Below are 26774 nucleotides of genomic sequence, written 5' to 3' on the forward strand. Positions count from 1 at the left end.
ACCAGTCCCCTCCACTGCCAGAGCGTCACGCGAACGCCTCTTTCTATCGTAGGAGGCGAAGGAGACCAACTCAGTTGGATACGGTAGATGAGGGTTCGTGAGCGTTAACGATTATCTTTTGTATATTTGGATCAACTATGTACATATATATATATATTTTAATTGACTTGTACATTTCACACATTTGTATATATTTTGTTGTATATACATGTTTAATTACTTTATCATAGCCCCCAGACTTTGACTTATGAATGATCGGAGTTTTGGCGATGAATCATGCCGCCTTAAAAATACATCGACTTGTAATTACCTATTCTAATGTCTCTAGTGCAATTACAACAAACAACAACTCAAAAATAAAGGAAAAAAAAATTAATTAGCTGTTCGCAGTTAGTAACTACGAACAGCATATAAGACAAAATGTCTGTTCGCAGTTACTAACTGTGAACAGCTAGTTTGTCTTATATGCTGTTCGCAGTTACTAACTGCGAACAGCTCCAAAGCACAACTTTGGGGTTTGGACGCTTACTTTTGGAAAATGTTTGAAAGTTAGTTTATTTAATTATTTTTTTTTTTCACTTAAGAATTTCAAAAGTTCGAGAAAATTAGACTTGGTACAAGCGATAATCATGGGCTTAAAACAAGCAAACTGGCACAAAAAGAAATTTTATCTTTTTATAAATTAGATTTTATCTTATTTTTAGAGTCATTTCTATCTCATCAGATGATCAGATGAATAATAACACTAAAAAGATCCACACGATGTAGAAAGTTCAGAGGACAAAGTTGAAAGGCTTACAAGAAATTGCATCTTCAAAAACATTCTAATTATTGTTTTCTCCATCTCTATTATAAATATTATTTATTAGAATTATTGATATTGATTTCATTAACCACAAATTTTTGAGTCAATCGATATAAGTAGATCGACGACCAAGGAGGAGGCATCTCAAATTAAAGATACCTCTTTAAATCTTTGTGTTTTTTATTATGTATTTTTATTACTTACACATGTATATTATATTTCGATTTTCAATATCGAAAAAAGAGCTATATTACAAATTTTGAACAAAGGGGGTTTTAAAATCAATTTCTTGCAAATGTTTTGATTTTTAGTCTTTTTTCTTTTTTTCTGTTTTGTAAAGGTTTTTCGAGATACGATAATAAAGTCTCATAAAACCTATTAACACAGTTGATTAGAGTTGTTCATATAACGAAAAGGCTTTTCCTTCCCACAAAGTTTTTAGCTTTAGATATCCAAAAGTATCAAATTCTCACTCTTTCATTTGAAATTGTTAACAGTGATATTTTTTGAGAAAAAATTCACTTACAATAACATATTTAAGACATAGAAAATAAACAATGATTCAAAACAAGCCCACTAATTATGAAACTTAATTGGCAAATGACTGGGAATTTTTGAAATTCTTAAGTGAAAAAAAAAAATTAATTAAATAAACTAACTTTCAAACAATTTCCAAAAGTAAGCGTCCGTACCCCAAAGCTGTGCTTTGGAGCTGTTCGCAGTTACTAACTGCGAACAGCTATTTTGTCTTATATGCTGTTCGCAGTTACTAACTGCGAACAGACTGATCTACAAAATCAGATCAGTTTCTGTTTTTCGCAAAATCCCAATTCAAAAACCCACTTCACTCGACATTTCCACCTTTTCCCTCTAAAACCATTGATTCATTCCATCAAATCGTGCAATCCTCTTTTAATTTGGCACTTCAAAATTAGTGTGGGATACTATAGCTTGCGCAAAGGTAAATTTTTTTGTGTTTTTTTTGTGTATATTTGGATTTTAGGGTTTTAATCAAATTTGTTTATTTATTCAAATGTAGGTTTGTAGTGGTTAAATCAAGACTAATCTTAATCATCCATAAGCATTGAAGGTAATTTCTAATTGTTTTTATAGCTTTATGTTGGATTTTAATTGACTTATGAATGATCGGAGTTTTGGCGATGAATCATGCCGCCTTAAAGATACATCGACTTGTAATTACCTATTCTAATGTCTCTAGTGCAATTATAACAACAAACAACTCAAAAATAAAGGAAAAAAAAATTTACTTAGCTGTTCGCAGTTAGTAACTGCGAACAGCATATAAGACAAAATAGCTGTTCGCAGTTACTAACTGCGAACAGCTAGTTTGTCTGATATGCTGTTCGCAGTTACTAACTGCGAACAGCTCCAAAGCACAGCTTTGGGGTACGGACGCTTACTTTTGGAAATTGTTTGAAAGTTAGTTTATTTAATTAATTTTTTTTTTTCACTTAAGAATTTCAAAAATTCAATGACTGAAAGCTAGACAATTGGATTGTTGTACCAATTGAAAATATTGACCGGTAAATCCATCTAATTAAACTATTTGTCAAAAAGATATTTGATAAAAAGTATTACTAATTGTTAGTTATTTATTTTAGAAAAAGTAGACCAAAAAACAAAAGCCAAAGAAAAGTACTAGGATTAGATTTTTGATTTTAACTTAAAAGTCATTTACTAAATGCTTTTATTGTTTAACAAATTATAAAGCCAAAAACCAAAAGTCAAAAAAAAATAATTGCAAAACATCCTACACCACCCTTGACCGACTATAACGCCCTTGATAGTATTAAATAACGTAATGTTCATTCCCAGTCCAGTTTTAGTTTTTGACGTATTCAATAAAAAATCAACTACCAAACACAAATTGTTGTATGAGACAGTCTCACTAAGAGACATGCCTTATACATGGATTAAATAAATGTCTCATACATATGAGAATATAAACTCCTTATTTGAGCACGTTTCACCGAAAGGCTGTCTTTCACAGTCATTTCACCAAACGACAATACCTCGTAACAGTAGCTCACTTCCAAAATATGGAGTTGCATATATAGAACTGTCAACTATCTGATCAAAAAACTTTCTTGAAAGCAAAGATAAAAATGTATTTAAATTCGCCATTTACAAATTACAACCGTCTAGCAAGGCAAAAACACGTCCTATGAATCAGTCTCCGTAATTAGACCGCTTAAAAGAGAATGCAAAATGCTGTATAAGTGGTACATCAACGAGAGCTGTGCCATGCAGAATTTGCATTCATGATACATGTAATACGTACCATAACTACAAAAAGTACGACATATCACAAACACCATACAATAATATATGGAACCTTTTAAGATGAGCTAACGAGCAAATTTGCACTGACAATGAACTTCCCTGGCGCATGCATATCCTACTTCCCTCTATAATCAACTGCTTGATCATTAACTTGCATTACGCAGACGTTCAAGCAGCTCATCCTACAAAATGTGATAAATATCCATCATGCAAGAACAGTATAATCTCAGCACCCAACATGGTAAAAGAACACACACACCACGCAGGGGTGGTTTTAGGCATGTAAGGTGCCCTACGCACAAGGACCCAAAATTAAGGGCTTCAAATATTAGTTTATGCAAGTTTGAATTAGTTCATCTTTAATTTAATTACTTGATTTTTAGGCCCCAAGTGTGGAAAAAATGAAAAACAAACAGGGCCTTAAACTTATTGTGAGTTTTTGCCCCGCCCCCAAGTGCATTTGATTTATGCACATGATAAGAAAACGTTATGGTTTCCAATGGTGCAACTGTTCTGCTATGGTTCAAAGGTAAAGGCCAGCCAACGTGGGCCATTACATTACCAGAAAATTTATAGAACACATTTAATGTAAGTAACAAATTCTAACAGAGAAAAACAAGATACGACACAAAGGATGAAATAGAATAACTGCGAGGCAGACAACTAAAAAAGAAGCAAAAGTTCACTTGGATAGTTGTATAAAATACAATAAGCACTATGGCACTTGCCTTCTTTCCTTTGTGTGAAAGCCCTTTTTCCTTAAGAAGGGCCCGAAGCCTATCTACTGTCAAACCCTGAAAACTCTTATCTACACCACGACTACTCGATCCACCTGCAGTTTGACAGTATGAAATCAAATTATTTGCATTATATAAAAATAACAATTGCATGCCTCGAAAAATGTTAAGAGTCTTAAAATAAGACACTATATTCCTTGATTCATATTGTTGGTGATTAGATCACCTTGTGTTTTCTGACCTACTAGCTTTTCATTTATCTCCATGCATAACATAACATCAATAAGAAACACAATATAAAAGAACATAACAGATAATCACAAAGTCTCATACGCAATAGGTGTCACATTACTGATGAATCAAGAACTTTCAGGGATGTATCATGCTTGATGTTGATTCAGGACAAAAACCAGGTTCTTTTGGGTCAGAAATACACGGTAAGCATGAAAAATCAAGGCAACAAATCATTTCAATAACCTAGCTAAGAGGACCAACTATAGTTGTAGAAGAGTTGTAGCCAAGGATACTCCAAATCTTAACCATCCTATTTATACTTTAAGCATAAGTTGGATCTTCAATTTCTTGATAAATGTTAAATTTGGCAATATAAAGAGACGATTTGAATTATTAGACTGATGAGAAAGTCCATTGAGTAAATGTGTCTCATTTTAAATGCTTCCAGGGGATGAAACTTCTGTGTTCACTTACCCCAAACTGTGAACCCTATATCACGTCTAAAATCATACCAGAATCAGTGCCCAATAGACGAATTCAATCTATATCAATTCTTTAATTGTAGGAAATTGAAACAACATTAATACGAAAACCCTACAACAACAATACAACTCCAAAGACCTACTAATTATATGTGATCGGCTACATGTACCAAATAAATTAATGAGAGATTGCCACCAACAAAATATACTTTATTCGACCCTAACTAAAAGATAGGAAAATGGAGTGTGGAAATACCTTGCATAAATGTAGGGATATTAACCAATACGTGATATGTGTGGAAATGGAGTGTGACAACAGGGATATTATGTGATCGCGGTGTGCCCATAAAGCTAACGTTAAGTTTTGTAGGACATTCATGAGACTAGTGCTACTATATGTATGAGAATGTTGGGCTTTTAGGAAAGATAAGGTAGCTGAAAGCCTGAAATGCAGATGCTTAGACTTCCAAGAATAGAATTCAAAACAAACAACGAAAAGATTTATGCGTCATAGATATTCAGGATAAGATTAAAGGAATCAATTAAGGTGATTAGGTATGTAAAACAAGCATGAGTTGGTAAACCAGTAATGGAGAGAGAAATTTGAAACTTAGATTTAAAAACAGGGGGAGGAAGAGACCCAATATAACCTGGAAGGCAGAAGTTGAAAAAATGTAGAAAAAGAATACATATGGATGATTTATGGTTCGTGTAAGCGACCCCAAACTTTTGGGATTAAGGCTTTAATATGGTGGTTTCCACCAAAAAACTCTTCTTTCATTACATCTAATATTATTTACTTCTATTAGCCCATTTCTGTCATTTACTTCTATTAGCCCATTTCTGTCATTTCTGTCATTTCTGTCATTACATCTAAATATTATTTACATCTAATATGTATGAGAATGTTGGGCTTTTAGGAAAGATAAGGTAGCTGAAAGCCTGAAATGCAGATGCTTAGACTTCCAAGAATAGAATTCAAAACAAACAACGAAAAGATTTATGCGTCATAGATATTCAGGATAAGATTAAAGGAATCAATTAAGGTGATTAGGTATGTAAAACAAGCATGAGTTGGTAAACCAGTAATGGAGAGAGAAATTTGAAACTTAGATTTAAAAACAGGGGGAGGAAGAGACCCAATATAACCTGGAAGGCAGAAGTTGAAAAAATGTAGAAAAAGAATACATATGGATGATTTATGGTTCGTGTAAGCGACCCCAAACTTTTGGGATTAAGGCTTTAATATGGTGGTTTCCACCAAAAAACTCTTCTTTCATTACATCTAATATTATTTACTTCTATTAGCCCATTTCTGTCATTTACTTCTATTAGCCCATTTCTGTCATTTCTGTCATTTCTGTCATTACATCTAAATATTATTTACATCTAATATGTATGAGAATGTTGGGCTTTTAGGAAAGATAAGGTAGCTGAAAGCCTGAAATGCAGATGCTTAGACTTCCAAGAATAGAATTCAAAACAAACAACGAAAAGATTTATGCGTCATAGATATTCAGGATAAGATTAAAGGAATCAATTAAGGTGATTAGGTATGTAAAACAAGCATGAGTTGGTAAACCAGTAATGGAGAGAGAAATTTGAAACTTAGATTTAAAAACAGGGGGAGGAAGAGACCCAATATAACCTGGAAGGCAGAAGTTGAAAAAATGTAGAAAAAGAATACATATGGATGATTTATGGTTCGTGTAAGCGACCCCAAACTTTTGGGATTAAGGCTTTAATGTGGTGGTTTCCACCAAAAAACTCTTCTTTCATTACATCTAATATTATTTACTTCTATTAGCCCATTTCTGTCATTTACTTCTATTAGCCCATTTCTGTCATTTCTGTCATTTCTGTCATTACATCTAATATTATTTACATCTAATATGTATGAGAATGTTGGGCTTTTAGGAAAGATAAGGTAGCTGAAAGCCTGAAATGCAGATGCTTAGACTTCCAAGAATAGAATTCAAAACAAACAACGAAAAGATTTATGCGTCATAGATATTCAGGATAAGATTAAAGGAATCAATTAAGGTGATTAGGTATGTAAAACAAGCATGAGTTGGTAAACCAGTAATGGAGAGAGAAATTTGAAACTTAGATTTAAAAACAGGGGGAGGAAGAGACCCAATATAACCTGGAAGGCAGAAGTTGAAAAAATGTAGAAAAAGAATACATATGGATGATTTATGGTTCGTGTAAGCGACCCCAAACTTTTGGGATTAAGGCTTTAATGTGGTGGTTTCCACCAAAAAACTCTTCTTTCATTACATCTAATATTATTTACTTCTATTAGCCCATTTCTGTCATTTTTTTTAACAACCACCATCCAAGTCATTTATACACTCCCTTAATGAATCATGTAGTTCATAAGTCCAATTTCTTGTGGTCACTAACATACATTCTCAGACCAATGTTTCCCATTATCCATCTAATCTGCAAGCCACTCCAACACTATATCAAATCTGTATGTGTTCCCATACATCTATCACAGCTAATTAATTTAGGCTCATATTTTTTTATGACCTTTCTTGAAAGTGTTACTAATATCATAATGCCCGTGTTAGTGTCGTTTATGAATTACCCCTTTAGCCTTAGAGGTACTCTACAGTAGCACATTACCATAGGCTGCACAATACGAGGTTGAAGAGATTAGATCAATTTGCATCCACATAGCCAAAAATACCCAAAATAGGAACCAATCCTCCTCATAGGCAGCATAATAAGAGGTTTAAGAGATTAGATCAACTTGGGTATGGCGTTCATAATCCTCTTTTATATTCACCCAGCTAATAAGAAGTAATATTGGACTGCTTCCTGGAATCAGTTAACCAAAACACAATGACGGTCAAGAACATCAACGCTAGTAAATTCAAGCACGAAAAAGGTTTGATAGAAACTTCAAACAATTCAAGGAGTACAAAGGTAAGCGTGAGATGTAAAACATTAGCATATCAAACCTCAACAGTTGCAAAGCTTAGCATGCCAGTAATGCAGCTGATATGCATATGGTGGAAAAACTTTCGGTTGATATGCATTAGCTTCGCGGCGTAATGCAAACGCAGCATGGAAAATAAAGTCCAATCTGAATAGAACCATATAAACCCACACGCAAAGAACAGAAAAGACACCACATCTAAATACTTCATCAAGCATATCAGCTACAAAATGCAGCAAATGCTTCAACAAGAGTAAATAGATAAGAAATACATTAAGTTGCAGACTTGCAGATCAGGTCTGATTCACAAGATATGTGATCAAACTAACTACAAACTTACTCTGTCTAGCATTATATTGGTTGTTCGTCATTGTCCTCTTAGCTGGATTTCTTCCATCAGCAGCTCCAGATGCTCTGAAAATATGATAGCAATGTAATCAAATACTTTGAACATTCCTCATAGAAAGAGATAAAATTTTCTATATTTAATAGATACATAGACATATTGGCGGAGCAAAACCTCAAACAGAAATAAAACAAAAGTACAAAACATTTCAAACAATCACAAACCAGTTAAAAAATATCTCCAAAAAATTACAAAAGAAAATATCAAAGGTTAAGAATAAATGCAAACAGCGAAAAAAAGGAAAAAGATGGAACACCTCTTTCTTGAGCTTTCAGTTGCATCACCTTGTTGCTTCTTTAATGTGAGAGATCTAATCAATATATTCATCTGATCCGTCTTTATTACTTGGTCATCTGCATAAACAAAATGTGAAGCCCACTTCTTTATAACATAGTTGATAGTCCTACGAGCACTCATAAAGAACTAAGATAAGCTATCTACAAGCTAAACAAGTAACTAGCAAAGCTTCTAAAAATAAAAAGACCAACCAAAGAAAGTCTGGATATACTCTGAATAAATTATGTGACAACACAGCCCCTCCAGACCTTGTGTTAATGTGTCTATAAGTAAGGGCTATACTTAAAAAAGACCCAGATTGTCTCTAATTGACTGGAAAGGAAAGGTCGAAAAGAGGGCAGGGTAGAGAGCGAGGTGGAAAGGAAAGGGGAACGGGAAGGAAAGCTGTTTCCGGCGGCAAGTTAGTCTTGACAACCATCAGACATCAGCAATCTCCCAACTCAATTGGAGGTGGAACTATTTATGGAGGATCAGTTCAGTGAGGGAAGCAGCAAGGCCACCACTGTCGTTCGAACGAGAAGGGGACTGGATGACAAGTAACACATCACATATTTGTTATTCACCTGCTTTATAAAATCTTTCTACTTTCTCAAAGTAAAAACAAATAAAAGTGTTTTAAAATTCTCAGAATCTTTTCATCTCAAATACATCAACTCCACATCTATGATGTTGAATGTTGATGGGTAGCACTCTCTTCGAAAGCCACAGATTCACATTGGGGAAAAGTCGTAGAAACTTGGAAGTGCATCAGAATTCAAAACAAGGAGATAGAAAAACCAGAGAGAAAAATTGACCCCATGAATTTGACACGGATCAAATAGAGAGGAAGAAAGTGAGAGCGGAAAGAGAAGATGTGAGAACATGAAGGAAGGGAGAGGAAGTTGCTCAAGCCAGACAAAATCTCAACATATTATCTGATTGATTTCGCTCTTCAGCTTTTTTTTTCACCATTGCTGCTCAATATTTAAGTCAGAGTCGTGCAAATTAAAACAAAATCCATTAACCCTAATTAAAATCACACATTGGTGTAAAATGTTAATGAAGATGACATGGTTGAAATAGTGCATATATTTGGCCCCACCATGAGATATACCTTGAACCAACCTAAAATGTATTTTTTTACGCTTTTACTATATGGGTTGTGTCGGTATTTGTGATACCCAGAACATGGTCAGTAGCTTCTCAGGGATATAGCTCTGAATGAAGAATGGGTGTATTTGTATGGAGGTTTGTAAATGGAAGAATGAATGTAACAGTAGAATAAGAAACAAAATGGAATGTAGTATAAACCAAGAGTGATTATATTAATATTATGTTAAAGATAAGTGAGCTATTCGAGCTACTCCAGGCTCCATTCTGATCAAACACATTCAGTTCAAAGCAAACTCTCTTCATTCACCCCTCCCCTTGCTTATTTATTACTTGAGTATAGGAAAAAGACAAACAGATAGAATAACAAACTTACATAAACATTTATTACAAATAACAGAATGTAAACTATTCTCTGCTACAAAGTTATTCCATAATTGACTATGCTGTCCTTGCCCTTTGCTATTAGTAAGCCTAGAACTTGCACCACGCATAAGAATACCAGCCGCACAAAGGTCACCTTGTCCTCAAGGTGGGTAATGATTTGCTTCAATTTTTGTTTGTATTTTTGATAAATAAATTTTTTTATTAATGACGAAACCTCAATAGTAATACAATATTGGGATGACAAATCCCTATTCCCTAGAAAGATAAGCAATTTAACTACATTAATATATTCCAATATCTTCAGCATAGTTCGTTTAAAGAACAATGATGAAAGAGGCTGTTGGCCTTAGCCCATAATGAGGCCAAAAATTTTACCTTATCCCAAATAATTTCTAACTGATTATTTTTGTTAAAAATTTGCCTATTCTTCCCAAGCTGGTGGACCAAAGAATTGCATAACAACCACACCCATAACTTCTTGAGGTTTCCATTACCACCAAATGCACGATAATTAATAATCAAGAAATCCCCAATTCTTTTCAGAACAGCCCACGCCTCCTCGCAAACCTTTAAAAGCCTAGTTCAAAGACCATTCGCAAAGTTGCAGTGCATCTATGATTCAAAGACTTATTAACTCTCCTATTCTGTAAATTCTCCATCGTATTGAGCTTCCCTAGGATAATCAACTATACAAAAGTTGACTTTTTCCCTAAAATCTAAACCCATCAATCTATCTTCCCAACATTGTATCAAATTACCCAACCCAACTGAAAAACAAATAAAAGGAAAGAATTTAGGTCAAACTTGGATTCCCAGAGCTAGAAATAGATTAATATTTTGGCCTTGATTTAGACCATTTTCCTTTGTGTCAATATAGACAAGATGTGACTCAAACTTGGAAATAGGAATGTGTCATTTGTGTACTACATAAGAAAAGGGACGATAGAATGCAAAAATGATACAAAGTGCTGGTAAAAACAAAAGAGAGAAAGAAAGAAGGTAAGATAGAAATAGGTTTCGAGTACAGCCTAACTCCCAAACAAAATCACTAGTTCATTTCATTTTTTCAGATCATCCTTTATTACATCATATCTATATATATAGCCACCAAGTCTAACAACTTAATGATAATTTTGTTGCAAGATTCCCTTCTAGAATGACCTCCCAAAAAACTGCTTCGACATCATCTAATCTATTTATAACAGAATATTAGTTCTCCGGCTCAGCTGGCATGTTGCGTCATTACAATGTGTTAGCCCCAAAGCCCTAAAATCAAATCACTTGCTCATTCATTAATTGATCATAGCTTTGTACATGCCATTAACCAACCAAAATCAATCAAAAATATACCTTTCCTATACCACTTAGCTAATTACAAAGAAATCCGTCCCTAAGCATATGATACGTGGCCACTAATATTAGTCATTGATAAGGTATTATTATTTGTACAAAGAGGACCTACAGAATTTAAAAAAAAAAAAAAATCTAGAATCGACTACAGTAGTCAACAAAGCCCAAAGTTTATCAAGTCTTAATGTTGATGGAATCAAGATCCAACAAAGCCCAAGCCAAGATGAATCCAAGATCAAAGCCAAGATGTCAAACATGGAGAATGGTCTATTTTGATAGCAAAAGATTCATAAACGTCGACTAAGTCAAGGAGATGAGAGAATATATGATCAAATCATATCTTATTGAGAAGAAGATTCAGTTACCAAAAGAATGAAATTTCAGGTAAATGGTCAAGATGGACATATGAATAGAAAATTTACTTTTGATGGTCAACAAAAGACTGAATGTTGGGCTTTCATAAATGATCATTGTAGAAAGATGGAAGTAAGAGTAAGAATAGCCATGGAAAAAAAATAAGGTCGTTTTGTTACAATACAAAAGATTTATGTCTAAATAACTTGTGATTTAAAATCATGGAATAACAATTATAAGTTGTAATCTACCATATGGTTATCTACCATATAAAACATTATAAATTGTTGATAGCGAATAATTTAGACTAATGATAATGAATAAAGAATTATCCATGAGATGGACTCTTGAACATCTTACTACATTTTTAAGAGGCTAGAATTGAGTTTAGTTTTGGTAGAGGTACAGACCTATTTCTTTCTCTCTTCATGTTTCTATTTGAGTACAGTCACAACAATGCCTAGTTGTGGACAATCTTTCAATAATTTGAGGATAAAGGTCATGTTTCTATTTGAAAAGGGGTTGATCATAAAAGCCTATGTTAAAACTCTTCCATCAATGTATCGTTAGATTAAGTTTGCATTATTTCATATTCTTCCATTTATAAAGTCAAGTTTGGAATCTTCCGCTAATGATATGAGACCAAGTTTGTTTTCCATAATTTTATGCGTCCATTAGAAGTGACACTAAAACTATGTGACATTGGTTTATTATTCCAATTTTAATATTATTCAAATTATACTCTAAAGGTTTTTTCATATGTAAAGGGTTTTTCAAATTCTTATGCTTTCTCAACTTTAATGAGAGAAAGGTGTGATGAAGAAAAATCTCCAAACACTATAAAAACATCAATGCAATATGTGCAAGTTTTAAAATTTTAAAAAACGTGCCTGGGGGTGTTGTCTCATGATCACAGATGTATATTCGCATCCCACCCTGCAAGATGTTTTCGATATATGAGTAAGAATCATGGAAATTTATTTATAATCAACTTAGCCATCACCAAACAGATCTTCGATCTAATAGAGGTTAAAAACACTTGTCGTGTTGATAAATCAATGTTTTTTAAAGTAGACTAAAAAGTTTGGACAGTAAAAAGCATTTACATATATATACTAGGCTCTAGGGCTCATTAGGAAATGTCCAAATTTATGGTAGTTACCAATAAAGGTGTTCATAACCGAATGACCGGCATTTCGGATACCGAAAACTCGGGTACCCGGTTAGTCGGGTAGTTCTATAAATGACCCATGCTCCGACCCGGAATATTCGGGTACCCGATTATCGAGTACCTAAATGATTCAGGTCGGGACACCAGGTACCCGATAATCAAATTTAATTAGAAGGTTATAACAGTATGTACAAATACAATTTATTAAAATTGGTATATTGTATATATCAAAGTTTTCTTGAAAAATCAAGTTGCTCGAAAGTTATTACGTTGAAACCTAACGAAGCTTAACAATAATAATCAGGTTGTGTTCCCACCCATATAACTAAACTCTTATAAAAGGATCAATGTATAAAATAATTTTTACAGTCGTGACAATGAACGCCAGCACCAGTGCCCAGAGTTTGTGTTGTTGCTGATGAATTTTATTTCCGGATCACCTCAGATAACACTATTTTCACTTGTTAGAATACAATAGATGGTGTTTGGAGAAAATAAACTGTATCCCATCAGAAAAGCATATACTTGTCCACATGCTTCAATTAAAAAGGGTCTTAGAAGATCACACATTCACACTACTTGAATGGCTTAATCTCAGGATAGATCAATCATTTTAAACAGTTTAATCGGGATGGCGACCTATGGGCTATGAGAGAAATGCTAAGTAGGGCAATTTGCAAATCTTATAAATAACAAAAAGAGAAAAAGATACAAAACAACTCAATTTCGAATCCTGTACCAGAACAAGTTCTTGTCAAGTCTCATATCCACAAAAGGCTTCAAATGGACCAATTCGAACCTCATCATTTTAATCAAAAACTCAAAGTTCATCGGTTAAACAATAAAGAGTCAATTATCTTAACAAACTGAAATTTAATTCTTGCAAATCTTTAGGAAAAGCAATGGAAGCAAAAAAAGGGTGATCAGCGAAAATTAGGGCATGAAAATCGATGGAGAACGAAAAAGGAGAAATGAATTACCAAGTTAGCAGAGGAAACAGTGGAAGAGAAAAGGCCACGAGAAGGAAGGTTAGTCAGGAACTTTGAAGCAGTGCCATTACCATGGCGATTGGATTCCGCAGACAAACAACCGTCCTCCATTGCCGCTGCCTTAGTCAAGCTCCTTTCACAATCTAACCAAGACAGGTTTTTATTAATTCCTCAGTTTCGAAATAAGGCTTCATTAGATTATGTTTATTGATATCATCATTCAAGTTTATATGTCCCGCATATTTTTTATCGATATTATTTATCATTTAAGTTTATACATACTCGAAATATAATGTAATAATTAATCAACATAGTAATAATATAATAATTAATTAATATATATTACCTTCTGATTATTTAGATCGAGTGAATTAGCTTTCAGCTAATTTACCTATTTGTGGTGTCTTACTAGTCAATACTATGCAAAATGAGACCGGACCGGTTGCATTTGGTCCAAGCATCGAATTTTACTTATTTTTCATTCTGGACCGGTCCGATCTAAACCCAGAAAAATATTATCCCCATTTTAACGCTTACGTGACAATTGCGTTGAAAAATGTGTATTGGTAGCAAACTAGCTTATAGTTGATTTACTTGATGTAATTTATTATTTGACGATTGATTACATTTGGCGAAAATAATACTCTTTCGTATTATAATTAAATGAAATTTAATAATGCGTTAATTTAAAGAAGGGGAGTGATCACGCTGGAAGAGTGAGAAGGAAAAATCAAATGACAATATAATAAATAATTGTGCAAATAGTTTGAGTGTAAAAAGTATCATTTGGGTTTTGTTTAGCTCTATACAAGAAGAGTCGGTCGTTTGAGAGACATTTTTCAGGCGCAATTCATTAAAAATTAATGTTTGGCTACATTAGTCGTAATGCCTATTTATCGTATTCTTAATACTTATGAGGCGGCCTAATTAGAAATGGTCTCTCGAAGAGACCATCTCTCACAGGAATTTGTGATCCAATAATAACATTTCATTACCCAATTTTCATTAAATGGTTCCCGATTAGGGTGGGGTTTGGGGTTTGAGTGTATACAACATTACCTTTTTTAGTGATTAATAATATAAAAATAAAATATAAAATAAAATTAAAATATACTAATGAAGAAACGATTTGAGACACGTGTCACACTATCATTAAAAAATTTTCCGCCTTTTTTCTATTATTAACAGAAAAACTTTTGATATTTGATTTGATATTTAGGGAAATAATTAACTCATTTATAATATTCGTTGACTGACTATAACTATATGTGATGATTTATTTAAATACTATATTTTCTTATATAAACCAAACAAATAATATATATGTAAATTTTTATTTTAACTTTGATAATAAATCATTATCGTACTCCTATAATGAATAAGCTGACTTGACTATTCTTTCAACTAAATCCTCTCTCCTATCTATCATAAACATAGTTGAAGACTTTTTTAATTTGATTTGTCTCAATTATCACTGATTACTATTATATATTTTAATATTTGTTATATAATAAATTATTTATTTATTTTGAAAATAATAATATCATAACAAATACAAAAATTTAATAAATATGTTATAAATGAATTAATTTTATAAAATAATATTATTATTCATATCAGTAAAATATTTTATTAGTCATCCACCTTTAATATCATCAAACATCACATACCTTTAATATCTTAAGATTTTATTTTGCCCTGGTCTTTAGGTTAAAGTTTTTTTGCATAAATGTGGTGTAATAATCGCTAATTGCACACACACAAGTGCGAGTATTCTCACTCCATTAGTGCCTGCTCTCTGCTAGACCATTATGAGGTTTTTTCTCCTTTTCCTTCGTTTCTTTTTTCTGTTTCTTGGATTGTGATTACTCTTGATTGTTTCTTGGAATTTGATTACTCTTGATTGTTTCTTGAATCATACTTTCATGCCGTTTGTCTTCCCTTTATCTTCCAATGTCGATCGGAAACCACAGCTTTCGACCCCCAAACCCACCATTGGTGGGAGCCGCTTGATGGTAATGGGATAATGGAATGTCGTTGTTGTTTTTTGACTTGAAATGAATGAATTTGGGTTTGATGTCTTTATATCTAAGATTGAAGATGCTTTTGGTGTGGGTTGGTTTTAGTTTGGAGGGAGTAAAGGGAATATGTTTTGGTAAATGGATGGAACGCTTGAATGAAGAGAATATGAGCCTGAAGTATAAATAGGCAAACCCCATTGAAGAAATTAGATTCAAGTAAGGTAATTTCATTCGTTATGGATGAATGAACTCAGTTTGGACATAGGAAAACCCCATCCTGATTTTTAATAAAAACTCGTCTTGAATCTTATTTCCTTAGTGCTTGAAAATTGTGATTGTATTAGAGATACAGCATTAAAACATTTATATCCTGATGCTGCTAATTGGGTCGAGTAGAATTGTTTGGAGGCGTTTGATGCAGACAAACTTATCCTTGTAATAACTAATAGGTTGTTTTCGATTGACCTTAATTGTGAACATCATTGTTCACATCATGCCCTATATATCTAGCTCATAGACACTAAGCTATGATCAGGGTCTAGGGATGATGTGATTAATGTTGAATGGTTGATGCTTGTATTTGCTTTTTGTATCTTCTTTTACAAAATCACTGCAAAGACTAACACATGTAAGTTGACTCAAAGAGTTGCCTTTGGGGAGTACCTCCGATGCCTAAGCATAGCCTGTAATGATAATAAGATGAGTGCCTAGATCATCAACTACCAAGTTCACACTAGCTTTTCTTTTTGACCTAATTCGTTTTGTAAATAAATGTGTTGATGAATGCTCAAGAGAGTAAATTCTAGTATCCCATGTCGAGAGAATAAAGTAGTAATTCACGTTCCTTATATAGGAGGTCTAAGAGTTCTATCTGTAGTAAAATGTTGGTGAACAATGAGAAAACATGGTATGGAAATTATTCTTGAGTGCCCTCCGTTTATGTTATTAAAAATGATGTGACATATCATTGCCGTTTAACTTCCTTTCTCTTTGTTTTATATCACAAGTCAAATAGGTGTCAAATTTTATGTTGAGTTCTCAACTTCCCATTGCGGGAGATTGGGTATTAAATGCATCGTTTGTTTTGTTTCTCTAAGTGTGTAAGTAAACTTACATAGTTGGTAAAACAAGGCAGCATCATCACATAGCAACATATTGTAAGAATTTGACTTCACCACAATAGAAATACAGGCCGCATTGATCTAAATTTCGCGACAGATCGTATTTTTTCACTATTGTTGGCACTTGCTTTCCCCATCCATGCATGCCACTATTAAGTCACTATTCACCCACGTGCTTACCTTTTCAAGGCTTTAATGCTTTAGAGGAAAATCCTAATTTCGTATATATGCGAGAACAAGATTCTCAAATTTGGGAGTCCTAGAGGCATATAAACATACTTCAATCATAGAAGAAGCACACATGAACTAAGAAGCTATTTAATGTACTCCATTACAATCCATAATACCCTATAAAAAGTAGGAATGATGTCAGTTTTTTTGGGGGTGGGCTCCCTGCATGTTAAAGATCTTATCTGAACTGCTGATTTTTTTTGAAAGCTGCAAGTCTTGTTAGGTAGATGCAAAAATTGGAAGGACTTGATGCTCAATTTCAAGAATGAATTTTATTTTGAAAGCTGCAAATCTTGTGAGGTAGATGTAAAAATTGGAAGAACTTGATGCTCGATTTCAAGAATGACTTCACAGTAGCCACTACTTGGCTTGTGATATTCTATCGTTGAGATACTCTTGGAGATTTATGTCTACTATAGTATCTAAGTACTGTCCTCTTCATAATTGTAGAGATTTACAATTCAACATATTTCTAGGATAGAAAATTAGCTCAGTGTTAACTTCATATTGTTTGCCCTTTTTGATGTTCAAGGAATGAATCTTGTAGATGCAAGACCTCAGTTTCTGTCACAATCTGCTCACAATGGTTTTCTTTGAGTTTGTTATTTTTTTTTGGGAAAATTTGTCAGTTTCTTGGAATTCTGAAGCTTACATCACAATTTGCAAAATCTGTCGATGTTATTTCTATCTTTTGGAAGTTTGCAAGTTGATTGCTGATGATGTTATTCATTGATTTTCTGCATCCAGAATTGTCATTTATATAATATGTACACTTTTGTTTTTTACTTGTACAGTCGCCCACCGGAGGTTCTCTGGGCTCAACGCTCTGACAAGATCTATTTGACTGTTGCTCTGCCGGATGCAAAAGATATCTTAGTGAAGTGTGAACCTGAAGGCCTATTTAAGTTTTCAGCCTCTGGACCACAAGGAGAAAACTATGAATGTACACTAGAACTTTTTGGAGCAATAGTGCCCGAGGTTTGTTTTCTGTTTATTTCATCTCCTTGTGTCCTACTCCTCTGTTTGCTACTAGAGGTATAAGGCAGTGCAGCTACTGGCACTACTTCTGCTTGAGATGATGCAGGAAGATTTTCTTTGTTAGTTGTCACTTTAAGTTCTATAAGGTTCTGATTTTAACGTTTTTGTAAAGTCACATACTTTTGGATCAAGTATATATGACCTCCTCTACCCAAGTAAAATATGAAATCAAGAACGGGAAAGGGAAGTAGTCTGGAAACCCTCTATATAATGAAACATTTTTGATATTTTTTTTACTCTTATTCAACAAACCTATCTCAGCCAAACTGACTCTTATGTCTTCCCCAACCAATCCAAAAATCCTCATGATTCTACCTTACTTCTTAACTCCCACCTAAGCTTAGCTATACTTGCTCATTACCTACGAACCTTCGCTATCCCGTCATGCTATTAAACTCTTCTGTGTTATCATCAGTGACATATAAAATAGAGATGACTTCTAATAAGCTTCTTAACAAAAGAAAATGAAGGCTGTTAGAATCTAGAACAATGATCCAATTTATAGAGTACTGCAAAAAAACACTTGTACTGCACAAATGCATCATAGAATGTGATTTAATTGCGAATTAACACTCGCACTTATTATTTTTTTAGATCAATAGTAAGCTTTGACTGCGGTCATCTAATAGCAGATGGGAGTGGAGTCATGGTCGTTCCTGACAATTTCTGGACCCTAGGCAAAACATAAAAAAGGGCCTTTATATGAGTGAAGTTTTGGTTTTTTTTTCCTCCAACTGTGCATCATATAATTTCTATTTTTTTTCCATGACATTAATGTCAAAAAATGTACAAATTTAAGATCATATAATGATAAGGTATTTATGCACAAACTAATTTTTAATAATAAGGATTAACTCAATTGGGGTTCCTTTATAAGCTGGGTCTTAGGCGGTTGCACCTCAAAACAACCCTCAGGAACGGCCCTGAGTGGAGTTAACTTGTCTCTTTACATCATGACTATGAAATAGTAAAATAAGTGAAAACCCATGTTCATCCTCTCTTAAGTCTTTGTCTTTATAATTTTTAATCATTTTGAAGGGCACTTAAGGTTGTTGATTCCTGTTATAATCTCAGTCATGTCCTTTTCTTGCAGGGATGCAAAACCAAAACAGGTTGGAGGAATATATTGTGCTCAATTCAGAAGGAGCAGAAAGGTTGGTGGAAAAGGCTTTTAAAATCAGAAAGATCTCCTCCTTACCTGAAAGTTGACTGGAACAAATGGTGTGATGAAGATGAGGAAGAATCAGACTGTAAGTTTTTTAAAATTTAAATATGTCATGAAGACTCCTTTGAGGGTCCATCCTTTGAACTAATTGGCTCAATATAGAGGAGTAATTATGTTTATTTGGGGATAATTAAGTTGCCAAAAATATAATTGTAATTTGTAACCCCCTTAATAAAATCCTCAAAACCCTAACTATTCAAATTATTCCACATTATATCATTCTAAGTTAAAAAAAAATCTAAGCCTTTGCTCTTGGTGCCACCACTCTTGGAGGAAGGGGAAAGATTTTGGTTGTTCGTTTTTGTTCTTCGAGAGTTGAATCGTTCTAAGTTTCGGAATTTGTAAGCCTTGTTCTATAAACTCTTGAGATTCTTTTTATATTTTAGATAAACAAACACACATTTTTTATAAAGTAATACCCACGTTTTTTTTCAATAATATACATTATTATAATAAAATTACAACTTATGAATAACCTAATCGTTTCATGAAATTCAAATAAAAGTCATGAATAAATCATGCAACAATTATTCATGAATCTAATCTATAATATAAAAAGAATCTCAAGAGTTTATAGAACAAGGCTTACAAGTCCCTAAACTTAGAACGAATCAACACTCAAAGAACAAAACCGAGCAAGTAAAATCTTTTCACTCCTTCCAAGAGTGGCGGCACCAAGAGCAAAGGCTAGGGGTTTTTTTTAACTTAGAATTGTTACAACGTGAAATAATTTAAATAGTTAAGGGTTTTGTTAAGGGGGTTAAAATTATATTTTTGGCAGCTTAATTATCCCCTGATGAACAAAATTATTCCTCCATATTGCCCCCATAACCAGTTCCCTTTTCCCTACATTTATTATTGTTTTTTTTTCTTCTTATTTTATTTCTTAACTGTTTACAATGTCACTCTTACAAAACGTGACGTTTAAAGTAAAACGATCAAACTTGTATCATATTATATAATACTATTAACTATCCATTACTTACAATTTATTTATTGATTTTCATAAAAGATAAATATTAATAAATTAGGAAAAATTACAAAAAACTATCTAATCTATAGCCCATTTTGCAAAAAACTACCTAATCTAATTTTTTTGCAAAAAACTATCTTAAATGACATAAATGTTTGTAAAAGACTACCACATGACAGAAATCGTCTGTTGACCGTCAAGTGAGGCATTGACTTTGCATGTGAGAGGCACATGACATATTCCTTTCTCTAAATCTTCTCCTTCTTTGGTTTCTTCTCCTCTTTCTCTACATCCCCATTTTCTTCACTGTCTTCTCCCTTTTATCACTCCCTCTTCCTTTTCGCTTTCATGAATTGCATTTTTCTTTAATTATCTTTCTCCAAATAATAATTTGTTCTAAAATCTTTGTTTCTCTATCAAGAACAATCATCTCTGGCTAGAGGTACTTCAATTAAGGCAATTTGTTCTAAAATCCTTTTCGATCTCTCTTCAATATTCATGTATTTTTTCATTTAATTTTAAGCAAATCCTAAAAAATTTATATCTCTGGGTATAATTGTTTGTAAGATATTTAGTTTTTGGTCACCCATGATTAATTCTAGGTTTGTATTCATCATTTTGAGATTAATCAAGCTAATTTAAAAACTTAAAGAACAACACAATTTGTGCATTGAAATGTCATTGAAGGTAAAAGATTTCACTCTTACAAAACGTTTACAATTAACTATCCATTACTTACAATTTGTGCATCAAGCTAATTTAAGCTAATTCTTTTTATTTTTCTTAAATGTTTACAATGTCACTCTTACAAAATGTGACGCTTAAAAGTAAACAATCAAACTTATATCATATTATATATTACTATTAACTATCCATTACTTACAATTTATTTATGTAGTGTTTGGAAATAAGTATTTCATTTCAAATTATGGATTTCAATCATGAAGTCATAAATGAAGAATTTGAGAATGACAAGGTTTGGGTAGTCATTCTCAAATTCTCAATTTTAAATACTTTAAGAACAATGGCAGAATTTGATCCAAATTTGAAAATTTTTTTGATTTGCCCAACAATAAATTTGAATCAATTCCAAATTTTCAAATGAAATCATTATTCCCAAACATAACATTATTGAATTTCGTAAAAGATAAATATTAATAAATTAATAAATAAATTTAAAATTATAGATAATTAATAGTAATATAAAAATATGATACAAGTTGGATCTTTTTACTTTAAACATCACATTTTGTAAACGCGACATTGTAAACATTTAAATATTAGAATAAAAAGGAAAAAAAATAATAAATGTCGGGAATTGGGTGACAATTATGGGTGATATAGAGGAATAACTATGTTTATTTGGGGATAATTAAGTTGCCAAAAATACAATTGTAACCCCCTTAATCAAACCCTCAAAACCCTAAACTATTCAAATTATTCTACATTCTATTAGACATCATTGTAAGTTAAAAAAAAATCCAAGTCTTTTGCTCTTGGTGCCACCACTCTTAGAGGAAAGGGAAAGATTTTGGTCGCTCGGTTTTTGTTTTCGAGAGTTGAATCGTTTTAAGTTTCGGGATTTGTAAGCTCTATTCTATAAACTCTTGAAATTCTTTTTATATTTTGGATATACAAAGACACGTTTCTTTTATAAAGTAATATATAACCCATGTTTTTTTTTCTTTTTTTTAATAATATACATTATTATAATAAAATTACAAGTTATAAATAACAATCATATTTTTATGAAAGTCAAATAAAAAGTCATGAATAAATCATGTAACATTTAAACTTAAAATAATTTCATCATATATATATTTTTCCTATTAATGAATCTAATATAAAATATAAAATGAATCTAGGAGTTTATAGAATAAGACTTACAAATCCCAAAACATGGAACGATTCTACACTCGAAGAACAAAATCGAGTAATCAAAATATTAACTCCTTCTCCAAGAGTGACGGCACCAATAGCAAAGGCTAGGGTTTTTTTTTAACTTAAAAGGAGAGGATGTAGATGAATTTAAAAAGTTTAGGATTTTGAGGGTTTTATTAAGGGGCTTACAATTATATATTTTTGGCAACTTAATTATTCCCAAATAAATAAAATTATTCCCCATAATCGTCCCGCCTTTCTTTACATTTATTATTGTTTTTTTTATTTTATTACTTAAATGTTTAGAATGTCACCCTTACAAAGCGTGACGTTTAAAGTAATACAATCCAACTTGTATCATATTTTATATTAATTATCCATTACTTACAATTTATTTATTAATTTTCCTAAACAAATAAATGTTAATAATTAATAAATAAAATGTAGATAATTAATAGTAATATAAAATATGATACAAATTGGATCATTTTATTTTAAACGTTACGTTTTGTAAGGGTGACATTGGAAACATTAATGTAATAAAATAAAACAGAAAATAATAATAATAAATGTGGGAAAAGGGGGTACAATCATGGGGGAATATAGAGGAATGATTATGTTTATTTGGGTATAATTAAGTTGCCAAAAATATAACAGCTCTCTCTTATATGAGACCTTCTCATCATGAGACGGGCCTATATAATTAGCCCATTTTTTTAATTGATTACTTTAAGATCGTAAGTCATTGTTTTAAGGTTATAAGTAATCACTCTAAGACTATAAAACGTGAATATTTTAAGATTTTAAGTGACCATCTTAACGTTATAAGTGATCATATTAAAACAAAAAGTATATATTGGGCCAGCCCAATAGAGATGATCTCATTTAAGAATTAGTGAAAATATAATTGTAACCCCCTAATAAAACCATCAAATCCTAAATTATTCAAATTATTCTATTAGAAATCATTGTAAGTTAAAAAAAAAAAACCTAAGCCTTTGCTCTTGGTGCCACCACACTTGGAGGAAGGGGAAAGATTTTGGGTGCTCGGCTTTTTCTTCGAGAGTTGAATCGTTCTAAATTTCGGGATTTGTAAGCCTTGTTCTATAAACTCTTGAAATTATTTTTATATTTTTGATATACAAACACGTTTTTTAAAAAAGTAATATAACCCACTTTTTTTTCTTTTTTTTTTTAATAATATACATTATTATAATAATATTACACTTCATAAATAACGCAATCATATTTTTCATGAAATTCAAATAAAAGTCATGAATAAATCATGTAACAATTAAACTTAATAATTTCATCATATATGTTTTTTTCCTATTCATGAATCTAATATAAAATATAAATGAATCTCAAGAGTTTATAGAACAAGGCTTACAAAACCCGAAACTTAGAACGATTCAACACTCGAAGAAAAAAACCGAGCAACCAAAATATTTTCCCTTCCTCCAAGAGTGGCGCCACCAAGAGCAAAGGCTAGGTTTTTTTAACTTAAATTGATAGAACATGGAATAGTTTAAATAGTTTAGGATTTTGAGGGTTTTATTAAGGGGGTTAAAATTATTTTGGCAACTTAATTATCCCCCAATAAACAAAATTATTTCTCTATGTTCCTTCATAATTGTCCTTTTTTCCCTACATTTATTATTATTATTATTTTATTTTATTTCTTAATTGTTTACAATGTCACTCTTACAAAACGTGACGCTTAAAGTAAAACGATCAAACTTGTATCATATTTTATATTACTATTAATTATCCATTACTTACAATTTATTTATTAATTTTCGTAAAAGATAAATATTAATAAAAGGACTCGCTCTCCCATCTCAAATTCTTCTGGTCGTCGTTTCAAATCTGCGTAAGACTTCTGACGATCTTGGGCGGCCTTCATCCAATCATGAATCAGTTTAACCTGCTCCGTCATTTGTAACAAGAAGTTGGGTCTCAACGTGACAACTTTAGTAAAGTCATCCCAACAGACCGGACAACAACAGCGATGACCATACAAAGCCTCAAAAGGAGCCATTTGGATCGTGGCTTAATAATTGTTATTGTAAGAAAACTCAACAAGATTTAATAGTTCATTCCAAGAACCCTGCCATTCCATGGCTAGTGCACATAGCATATCCTCCAATATTTGGTTAGTTCTCTTTGTTTGCCCATCAATTTGTGGTTGAAACGAAATACTATGCAATTAGTTTGCCCCAAAGCTGATTGAAGTGATTTCCAGAAATGCGACCGATAACGTGTATCCCTATCCGACACTGTAGTTCGAGGAACACCATGGAATCGTATATCATATTTGATGTAGGCTCGTGCTAGTTGTTCCATCTCCCATTTGCAATTCATAGGAATGAATCGCACTGACTTAGTCGATCGATCAACAATCACCCATAATGTGTCATTTCCAGCTCTGGTTCAGGGTAACCCGACTATAAAATCCATGAAGGACATGATTGGAAAAAGATTAATAAATCAAGATGGTAGAAAATCAGAATTAATGGAGAAGAATTCATGTGGATGATCATTGGAACTGATATATTAATTCATGTAGCCGATCTCAATCTTTTGAGATTAAGCTCTATCATTGTTGTTATTGTTATATCATAATAAAACTTCTTCCCTAATATTTTTTTTTTCTGCAGCTGATTTGGCCTATGATGACGATACAGCTGCGGTAATATAACCCTAATCCTTTTTGTTCATTCCGTCTAAGATGAGATTACTTTAGTCTTTATGTACTACTTATTGTACTTTATTCAAGTTGCAATCTTCTTATATGCAGTATAATGATGAAGACAGCAGTGATGATGATGGAGGATTACTTTGTGAGTTGCAAATCTTATCATCTGTTAGGATAACCCGTTAAAATTTGATCGAACCTGTTACTTTGACCTGAATCTAACCCAAAATTAGCAAGTTTGGATAAATTAAGTAAATGAATTGAACTGACTTCATCTGTTAGGTTAAGTTTGATCCGAAATAGTTCAGTATAACCCGTTTTATAATCAAGTTAATTTCAAGTTGGGTCAACTTAGTATCACTTCTTTATTTTTTTTCTGCGAAGAAGCTATCATTGATAAATAGAGGTGTATGAAATAGACTCGATGATCCGAAATTTACCCAGTCTTGCAATCGAACTCGATTCGACCTGATTTTAAAAATGATTTACAATTATGTAAAAAATAATACAGATACAAAACCCGATTTCAAACCAACTTGAAACACCTAACTCCGTAATTAACCCGATGACCGCTACTAGCAAATCATTCTAATGAAGTTTTGTTTCGGTGCATTATAGATCTTCCGGACTTGGAGAAAGCTCGCGGCTAGCAGGATATTTGAGATGTTGGTATATTGTTGGACGACATTTAAGTACGTTAAGGAGTAGGTTTTAGCGGAGTATTATATAGATCTCGAGAGCTCGAGGTTAGCAGGAATCAGGATATCGCGTGCAGAATCGAACCTTAGGTAGGGCTGGGAGCCTGGGATTAAGTTCTCAGACTGTTAGTTCAAGTAATTATAATTCTGAAAGAATTCTCAATATTTTCTCTCTTAGATAAAGTATTACAGATTGAAATGAAAAATAATGCTAATTTATTGGGACCTAGAGAAATATCTACATTCTCTCTATTATGTATCAACCGTTCATTAAAAAAAAACTCAAATTTTGTTTATGTTTTATTCATACATTACTACAAGGCTTCTCAATATGACTTGTTTTATTAATTAGGTTAAAATTTATAATTTTAATCAGAAATATAACATTTTAAATCAACTTAATTTGAAATCGAATGTTTTAAGCTTTTAGTGAGAGAAATAGGGAATGATGGGATTAAAAAAAACTAAAATGAAATGACAAGTCAGCATTTAGTAAATACTATAATATTCTAGGCTTTTAAGAATTTTTTTTTCAATTTAATATTTTTTTAGATCTCTTAATACGAGCCACATCTTAGATGTATGAAGAAAAAAAAAATGAGCCATCTTCTCAAGTTCATATATTAAGTTTATGATTTATGTACATTATATGTTATAAATGCAAGTGGAAAATAGAAAATGGGTCAAGTTCAAATTATACGATGAAAATCGAATAAGTATTATTAAATATTCTCTCTGTTCTATAACTTTTGCAATAAGTGAATTATTATAAATTAGAATTTTTTAAAATTACTTGTATAATATGGAGTAGTTTTTTAAAAATTATTACTCATGCCTTTTAAATTAGTAGTAATGAGATGGAGTGACTTTTAAGAAAAAAAAATTATTTGAATTTTTTTTGGAAGTTGAAAATATTTATCTGGTAATAAATAAAGATGATAAATTATATGGGTGAAATTAAAATAAAATTAAATTGTTTAGATAAAATTAAAAAAATAGTGAACTATTATCAAAAATAAAATGAAATAAAATGAGTAAAACAGAATAAAATATCAAATAGTATTGCCAAATAAATTGAATGTTGAGATTCTATTTTAAAGAAAGTAGTAGGTGAAGTGCATAAATAAATTAAATATACTCCTAAATTAACGTGGATAAGAATTTAAAATAAAAGTTTAAGTCATACATAAATTATTTTTAATACAAAAATTAATGGTGTTTTGGAAGAGTGGTGGAGAGAACATGGAATTACATAAAAAAAAAAAAAAAAGAAAATAGTGTTACACATAAACACGTAGTTAGTCAAATGGGTCGGTCAGTGAGTATGGAAATGGTA

The 26774-nt window shown here is 32.1% G+C and overlaps 2 protein-coding genes across 2 annotated transcripts; one reads left to right on the forward strand and one right to left on the reverse strand.

Moving 5' to 3' along the window:
* Window positions 1–2620: 2620 nt before the first annotated feature.
* On the reverse strand, window positions 2621–13776 carry LOC130799979 (uncharacterized). Its single transcript, XM_057663292.1, has 6 exons — window positions 13544–13776; window positions 12283–12328; window positions 8172–8268; window positions 7850–7923; window positions 3838–3941; window positions 2621–3291 (listed from the first exon to the last, which is right to left on the reverse strand). Exons 1-6 carry the CDS (start codon window positions 13661–13663, stop codon window positions 3256–3258), a joined length of 477 nt encoding a protein of 158 aa, XP_057519275.1. The 5' UTR covers window positions 13664–13776; the 3' UTR covers window positions 2621–3255.
* Window positions 13777–15192: 1416 nt separating this feature from the next.
* On the forward strand, window positions 15193–25752 carry LOC130799980 (co-chaperone protein p23-2). The gene is made up of 6 exons (XM_057663293.1): window positions 15193–15368; window positions 17720–17903; window positions 19057–19213; window positions 24703–24734; window positions 24843–24885; window positions 25359–25752. Exons 1-6 carry the CDS (start codon window positions 15364–15366, stop codon window positions 25388–25390), a joined length of 453 nt encoding a protein of 150 aa, XP_057519276.1. The 5' UTR covers window positions 15193–15363; the 3' UTR covers window positions 25391–25752.
* The last annotated feature ends 1022 nt before the right edge of the window (window positions 25753–26774 follow it).

This window comes from Amaranthus tricolor, chromosome 14 (assembly GCF_026212465.1).
Source record: "Amaranthus tricolor cultivar Red isolate AtriRed21 chromosome 14, ASM2621246v1, whole genome shotgun sequence".
Lineage (NCBI taxonomy): Eukaryota > Viridiplantae > Streptophyta > Magnoliopsida > Caryophyllales > Amaranthaceae > Amaranthus > Amaranthus tricolor.